Raw genomic sequence first — 8,622 nt, 5'->3', positions numbered from 1 at the left:
TGTGTGTGTGTGTGTGTGTGTGTGTGTGTGTGTGTGTGAGAGAGAGAGAGAGAGAGAGAGAGAGAGAGAGAGAGAGAGAAAGAGAAGGCCTTAATTTGAAAATGAAAAATGCTGGATTTCACTGGCTTTTTTTTTTGTTTGTTTGTTTTGTTTTGTTTTTAAAGAAAAAATCAAGGATGGAGAATAGACAAAACAAGGATTTTGATACAGGTTTAACTGCTCACGAAGCAAATGCCACTCAAATCTAGTATAGACAACAGGGTGCTATATGAACAAGCTTTAACAGAACTTGTTTCTTAAAAATGACCCTTCCTTCCTTCCTTCCTTCCTTCCTTCCTTCCTTCCTTCCTTCCTTCCTTCCTTCCTTCCTTCTTTCCTTCCTTCCTAGAAAACATTAGAGATTCGTTATCTAATAAGTCATTTCTAATAACTGCACAAGATAATGAATTACACTTTTGAAATTGGTGAAGAATGCCCCACAGCCGTCGAGAAAATATTCACAACCTTTGACCTTTTCCACTAGCCTGATGGGAATTTCATTGGCACTGGCATGGCTTTTGCTTGTCATGAGCAAGTATCCACTAGAGGGCAGCCTTATCTCAGATGTGATACTGCTTTGTGAAAAAAACAAAAAAAAAACAAAAAACAAAACTTATAAGAGCTTGTAACGTTCCTATAATTATTTTTGTGACTTTAATTTTTTTTCTGGATAGTTTAAATAATCAACATAAGTCAAATAAAGTACCCATAAACTCTTAAGACCCCACTTCCACAAATTACGATTTCCACCAGGATTGATCCCCAGTCGAGTTATAGAGCCTTAATATGTTTGAAACAAAGTTGTCTTGTTTTTGTTTTCTGTTAACCTCTAAGTTACACCAAGTCAGCCATATCATATTAGGCAGCTGGACCTCACTCTTTGCATCAAAATGTCAAATGTTTCCAGACAAACTGAAGTGTGTTTTTCATTTAAGGAAGAAATTGATCAAGATTGTGAGGTGGCTGAACGGTGAACCTGAGTGAGATGGGAGGCAGAGGGACACTAGAGCTCATGGGTAGGGGTGGGTGTGTGTGTGTGTGTGTGTGTGTGTGTGTGTGTGTGTGTGTGTCTTTTCAAATAGCAGTCTTCAGTTGGAAGGTTCACATGTGTCCCCTACAGCCCGGGAAGGTGGGCTCAGAACCAGAGGATTAGGAGAACTAAGCAGACATGTCTGCTGGATATGGGATGGTCTTTCTGATTCAACATGGAATAAGCTACCTCTGGAGATAGTAAGCTCCCCAGTTACAGGAGGGGTTTCAAGCATCACACGACATTCGTGTCACAGGACTGTTGTGGAGAGAACCCACTTGCTGATGGAACATATAATCTGAGTGACTTAAAAGTTTCATTTCTTCCCGAGCCTCTGAAATAACAGCACACCTCCATCCGGTACCTGGAGAGGTTAAGCGCCAACCCAGCAAGCGCTTCAAGGAACCTTCTATTTCTGCTGATGTGCGAGACACCAAGCTTCACAACACTGATGCCCCTTAACTATCAATACAACCATGCTGACAAGCATTCGACCACACGGAATGTATTAAAATAAAAAGACACACTTGTAAACCTCCTTCTTTGCCTAAAGATAAATGGGACAGGCAGACAAGTATTCGACTGAATTCTGTCATAATGATGACTCTGTGCAAAGGCCAGCTGTACTTTATGAGGCTGTTCTATGTTATTTAAGAAAGCCAAGCTTGGTTCTCTCCCAGATCTTAATACCAAGCAGGCTTAATGAAAATCATGAAGAGCAATGAGAAGCAAATAAGAATAACCCCATTTGTACCAAATTGATTTTATTAAAGAGTAATTTAAAGATATTAGGCTCAGCAAAGCATTACATAATTGAATCTACCCCCCCCCCCCATATAAACAGCAGACTTATCATTTACACTAACTAGAGGCAAAGTTACGTACAGAGCATTTTTATAGCTTCCTTCGTGGGGTGACAGGGAGATGGTGGGACTCAATTGCCTGGTCCAGCCTCTATGGGATGTCAGCCAAAAGAAATTAGCTATGCCTTGTGAGCTGTGTAGCTTCATCTTCTTCAACTCAAATGCATGGGCCCATCGGATGACACAAACAGGCCTTATGCGTGAGCCATGAAGTGCACACAGATTGATACCCCGCCCCTATTGACTTGGGAAATGTCTAGTCAACCTCAGATAAAAGTCAGAAACCGAGAAAAGAAAAGTACTGTCCGGAGTTGACTTGGTCTTGTGTTGTACAACCATGAGCGTAGAGGGTTAAGTTATCCTATCTCAAAACCCAACAGGGGCTAACGCTTCACCTAAAATAGAAAATCTAGAAACAAAAATATTTCAAGTGCCTTTTCCCCGACCCCATATTGCTCATCAGCTAATGTGAGCTCTTATTGAGACCTCTTCTCTAGGCGTAGCACCCTGACAGCTTACGGGAAAAGCCTGTCCTGTCCTGTCATCCCCACACTACTGATGGTCACACAGAGCCCAGGTGCTGAGCCTCTCCGTCCTCCAGTCCAAAGGCCAGAACAAATGGGAAGGATTCTTGGGGAGTGGCTAGATGGGGGCATAGTGTTGCCTGTCATTCCTCAAAGGACCTGGAAACAGTATCGGACATCAGCTCATACTCGATGTGACAGGTGAATGTTTAAAAATTAACTTTAAATTAGAAAAATATAAAGTGAGTGTAGCTGATAGCGTAATGTGTCTAAAGAGTATGGCTTTTAATGATCAATTTTAACAGACTCAAGCAGCTTTGATTTTTCTGTAATAAACATTGTGAGTATGTAGAAAACAAAAAACTCATCTTTGATGGTTTTTTCGGTGCTAAGGAAAGAGGAGATGAACATATGAAGCTAACACTTCATCAACCAAGCTACACCCAGGCCTGCACAAACACTGCCATTGCAAAGTGTTCCCAGACAACAAATTCCGTAAAGGAACTTGATTGATGGTGAAATTTTTAGGAAGACTCATTCATCCATGCATCCGTCCACCTACCCATCCATCCACAAAGTTCACTTTTGCCCAAATAAATGGTCCTTTCTAAATATAATCTTCTTGGGAGCCACAGAGTAAGTTACAAAGCTGATGGCTGCTCTCTCAGAGGTTTGGCAATGATCTGGTTGCTGACCTTGCCCATTGGTATTCTGATCTCCATGGCTGGAAGAGAAAATGGGAGAAAGGGGTCTCGAGAACTACGAATCTATTTACAGATATGGCTACTGAGCATAAGAAAAAGTCAGGACTTAGATTACAGAGTATATGTTGGCTTACATATGTTTTCTACCTGGCTAATGTTTACATCAGAGTGCTCAGCTTGGCTGATGGCAAAACACCCGACAGAAGCGTATTATGGCACAATTGAAAAAACAGCATTGAGAGGCTGCCTATGAAAACTGCACCTAAAAACGACCCTGCAGACCAGCATGGCTCTCTTTACATCCAGCCACATTCAGTCCTTCTGTCTTTAATTATCTTTGATGTTTATTTGTTATGTCTTTATGCATGTGGACATGTGCATGCCAAGGCACACAATCGGAAGGTCAGAGGCCAACCTGTGGGAGTCAGTTCTTTCCTTCCACTCTGTGGTTCCAGGGACAGAACTCAGGTCCTTAGACTTGGCAGCAAGTGCCCTTACCATCTCTCAGGCCTGGGACCATCTGCCTTTCAAAGAACTGAGTTCTTTTTGCAAAAGAGACACACACACACACACACACACACACACACACACACACACACACACACACACAGTTGGCTCCTCACTAGTTTTCGATTTTCAATGTTCAGTCCTCAATTTCAACCAGTCCGATCCATCACAGGTCCCCTAAATGGAACACAGATCTCTGCCTGGTAAGGGATACCGCATGAAGGATGTTTAAAATGAGACTAGGAATTGAATCCAAGTTTCACACGGTTAAAAACAAAAGCCAAATTCGTCCAGACTGTTGAAGTTAGGTGTGACACCAAAGTCCAATACACAGAGGATTTCCAAAGACTCCAGGTGCCTTGGCATCTGTGTGACAACCTGGAGGAAAGCTCCAGGACATGATGGAAGCCCCCACCTGGGCCTTCATCCTTCCAAGTCCCTTTACACAAACAGAGGCTGCAGAGCCGTACAGTACCAACTGCTCCAGCTCCAAGTCTTTTAACACTCAGCTACCAGCTAGCAGCGCTTGGCCCATGTGACGACCAGACCGAACGCCCCTTGCCTCGAGAATGAACATCATCCTTGCTCTTTCTCTGTGCCCAAGGAGCAACCTAAATGGTAGTGGGAATCTGTTGTGAAGCAAGCAAGCAAACAAAACACACTGAAGGGTAAGAGAAGAGTTGCTCGAACTCAAGGTTATTACTTCCTAAGCATCGAACCACTTTAAGCCTAAACTAATTTGACAATTGACAGAGAGAAAGGATTTTCTTCTTTGGTGAGTTCAAAAAGGCCTGATTTAATGATGTTTTTTTTTTTTAAAAAAAAAAAACATCATTAAATCGGGCAACAAAGAGGATGCCTGTCTTTTTATAGTGGCTTGTTCTCTCCTCCTCTGTTCACAGGCATCTACGCACCAGAAAGCTATACTATGAAGAAGAACCTTTCTGTTTTGCATGAAGAATCTAATTATGTAAACTCTTGCATAGGGAACCAATTTAACTATTAAAACCAAGAGGCAGCAGGGAAGCATTTAATACGATTCCAGGCCAGTTTTTTTTTTCCTCCCTTAAATCTGATATGGAAACATTTACAGCATTCCTTGCTTCCCCACAAACTATTTTTCTAAATTTTGCACCAAAGCAAGACAATCCTATTAAGACAAAAGACGTAAGATGCTGGGACTGAAATAGTCTATTTCTCACCCCCTTCCCCCCCCCCACATACCTCTAAGCTTGGGTTTTAAAGAAAACTGCACTGCAAGGACTTATAGACATTTCTTTCCCTTTCTCAGTGACATTACTATCAATCTAGGAATTTTATTTTACAGCAGTCAGAGGAACCTCCCAAGTCTCGTGTGTGTGTGTGTGTGTGTGTGTGTGTGTGTGTGTGTGTGTGTGTGGTGGGGATGTTAGGGGAGAGGGGATACTGATGATCTCAGGTTTTTATCAAGGCGAGTTTGATTAGAACTTCACTTGGTACTAAACCTACAAAGCCAACTTACTAAAAAACACCAGCCTCAAATAGCACCATCAAAGGATAGTTCCTTAATGTTTGAGACGTTTACTGTTCAGCAGGAGGAAAAGGCAATTAAAAAGAAGCCTCTCAGCTTCTCACCTTTCCCTCAATCAACACAATGGTACTCAGAATGGATGAGGACCGTCACCTGCACTTCCCAAACAGCAAGTTCTAGTTTTTAAATTTAAGGAGGTGAAGGAACGAAATACAACTGGCTTCGCGGCTTCTGCAGTCAGTTTTCACTTAACAGGTTTAATGAGGAGGAGAATTACCAAGATTCTCTTTTGGGGAGGGGAAACGGATTTCTTTTACATAATAAGAAACTTCAACACCTTTCCTTCCCCAATACTTTCACACACTTAAGACCACGGGAAGCTCTTCCCTCTTGTGTTATACCAGTCACATATTATAAAAGTGATTCAACCTCACTTCCCGCAATTGGAAGGGGAAAGGCACTAAATTTGCCGTGGGCGCATCCTACAGAAAGATTTCATCGAACGCAGCCAGTTCATTTCAGCGTTCTGAATGCTTCGACCTGTTAATAATTAATAAAAGATGCCACCCAATCTCTAGTGAAAAAACACAATGATCTGAAAGTAAAGCCAACGCAGATATGAACGGGTGTCCTTCATCCTGGATTGCAACAACAAAATAATCCTAAACCTAGCAAACGTTTAAACGAGCACCGGGCGGCCGCGCTAGAGGGCAAAACCCGGCAAGACCTTCAGGGTGCTCACAATTGTTGCCCCCGAGAGGAGCGGTCACTGTGCCACAGACAGATGGAGCTTTAAATCCCCAAGCCGGGCGACCGGGCCTGCACACTGCTTGGGCAGATTATCCGCCGAGAGGACCCAGCAGGCGCACGATCGCGCAGAGTGCTACGGGGCTGAGTCTTTCCAGGGCCATCTGCAAAGGTCGAAGCGCCTGTCTCGGTTTCTCCCTGCGGCACAAGCAACTTCCTGCGCACCTCCAAACTTTGTCTCCATCACAAACTTCCCTGACTTGCCTGGGCTTCTTCCCGCCACACCTTGGGACACCTGAAGCCAGCCGTCCCTGCAAACCACTTTTCTCCTTATTTCCCCCAGCTTACTTCCTCAGATCAGGGAGAAGGCCGGGGTGCGGAGGCTTAACCGCGGCTAACCTGTGCCCGTAGGCCCTCGCCGCGGTCTAACCTCGGCTTCTCCTCTCTAATTCCGTGGGCTGATCCTGTCTTCTCCCTACATCCATGCACAAACCTAAGTGTCTAGCCTGAGCGCGCTGAGACCGGGGCAGCGGCGGAGGGCGCCTTGGCACCTTCGGGGCGCCGGGCTGACTACAGCCCGCGCGCTTTCTGAAGTGGCGGCGTCCTAGGGACGCAGCGCTGAGTTGCCACACTTCCCTAACCCGCTGGCCACTCGAGCTGCAGAGGGTGGGGTGGCCGTACGGAGCTCGGACGCCAGGCCTGGAACGCTAACCAGTCCTGGGGATGACACCACTAGCGTTCGCATGCAGGGCTCGGCCTGGCTGCCGCTCCTCCCCCCACATAGGCCAGAGTTGTCCCGGGGTGCGGGCCCTGGGGACCCAGTGTGGATGTCCCCAGCTTTCTCCCAGTTGCCAGATCCTCCCTAAGCGTTCCAAGTGCTGCGACTCTCGGCAAACTTTCTTTGGGGAGCCCCGCTGGGTGTCAGGCGCACCCAGAAGAGTGACAGCAGTTAAGAAGACGCTGGAGGGGCGATCGGGCCCGTGAGTCTAGCTCCACCGACCCGAGGCAGGCCAAACCCTCCTCCGGGCTCCAGTGGCTACGCTGCGGTGGCCCCGGAGGCCCCGTTGGGTTCCAGTGGCTGCCCCCAAGCTGTACGTGAGCTCGGGCAGGCGCGCCCACCCCTCCCCCTGCGCGCCCTCCTCCCCGCCCCCCGGAGCCGTCAGTCCACCCGAGTCCCCGCGGGCCACCCGGAGCTCACCTTTCATCGCTGCGATCACAAAATACATCCTTTACGCCGCGGTGCGGAGAGCGCAGGGAGAGCCGACTGTCCGACCCCGGAGCCCCCTCTTGCCGCCGCCGCCCGAGCCACAGCAGCAGCTGCCGCAGCTGCCCGCCCGCCGAGAGCCATCCCGAGCCATAAGAGGCTCCATGTGACCGGCTGACATCACGGCCGCCGCTCTGTTTACACCGCGCCCCTCCGCTTCCTCCCGGGGCGGGAGCGAGAGGCGGGAGGCGGGTGCGCCTGGGCGCCGCGCTCCGCCCCCGCGGGCAGGTGACCGGGAACGGCCCACCCCGACACAGTGCTGCCCCCCTGCGCTCCCAGGGGCCCGCACCAAAGTCCCTCGCCACCTCCTTACTAACTGATCACCTGTGGCGGCCCGGAAGCTCTCTGCCTTGCCTCTGACCACTTTCCACACGCCCTCCCGCACCCCACCTACCCCTGGCACTTCAGCTAATCACCCCGATGCCTCTTTCAGCTCAGTCCCGGAACCCTTCTCAGTGACAAAAAACACTGGATGGTTAGCCCCAAAGAAGCTTTCGGTCTGAGGAAGCTACATTCTCCCTCTTGTCCCAGGGCATCCCAGCCCCCAGGCCCGGAACTGACACCAGTTTTGGGGACGGAGCAAGTCACCCCTTAAGACTTTCAGGACTCACCCAGCTCGCAGCTTTCAAGGTCGTGGTTTCGGGCTGCGTACTCTCGCAGCATCCCGCATTCAAGACCGCCTGTATGTGGAAGACTAGAAAACCATGTCTGCCTGCTAAATGAGCTCCAGGTGCCAGACAATTTGAGCCACTGGTCCCCAGGCTTATCCTATCTAGAACTCTCTCCAGAAAATCTGCTAGTGGAAAGGGCACTAGTTTTCTAACCTCAAAGATAAGACCTGGCATTTTAAACAGAAGAAACAACAAACAACATCGGTAGCCATACCATTCACCTTACAACCGAGATTTAATTCCCTCCAATGTTTGAAACTTTTTACTGCATTTACGTAAATCATGGTTTTATTTTTGTCCCCAGATGAATCTCTTTATGCTGAATTTCAAGACTACTTACTAGGCGTCCGCTTTACTTAAAACGTTGGCAAGTATGCCTACAGTATTGCGCATAAAAGGAGAAAAAAAAATCTACTAAGCCAAGCTTGCTTACCTAGTGCAGTTCTGAGACAGCCCCCACCCTTTGATGATCAAACAGGAAGGATTCTAATATTTCTCTTTCCATATAACCAGGCTAGCCTTGACTCTGTATTGTGGCCGTAATTTAGAACACACACAGACATCTAGCCCTATAACAAAGATTCATTCTCCCTCCCAACCCCATTTCAAGGAAAAAAAAAATGTTTTTCAAACATTTACACAGTGCTGGGACTGGAATGGTCAGAAAACTTCATTGTCTTTTAGTTAAGCTATGGCCTTACAAAAATGTTTGATTTCAGACACATTCATCCCCAAGTAGGTTTTTTTCCTTTAGAATTTTTTG

The 8,622-nt window shown here is 47.1% G+C and overlaps 1 protein-coding gene across 1 annotated transcript in view; it reads right to left on the bottom strand.

The window, feature by feature from the left end:
• LOC110327499 (nuclear receptor ROR-alpha) overlaps positions 1-7,489 on the bottom strand; it is a 93,202-nt gene extending 85,713 nt beyond the window's left edge. Inside the window, exon 1 of the mRNA XM_021206554.1 lies at positions 7,123-7,489. Coding sequence (XP_021062213.1) covers positions 7,123-7,150 — 28 coding nt within the window. The 5' untranslated portion in view covers positions 7,151-7,489. The remainder of the gene's footprint in view (positions 1-7,122) is intronic.
• Between the last annotated feature and the right edge of the window lie 1,133 nt (positions 7,490-8,622).

Source organism: Mus pahari, chromosome 10 (genome assembly GCF_900095145.1).
Source record: "Mus pahari chromosome 10, PAHARI_EIJ_v1.1, whole genome shotgun sequence".
In the NCBI taxonomy this organism is placed as follows: Eukaryota; Metazoa; Chordata; class Mammalia; order Rodentia; family Muridae; genus Mus; species Mus pahari.
The sequence above is the reverse complement of the archived record's forward strand: the minus strand, read 5'-3'. Positions and strand labels throughout refer to the sequence as shown.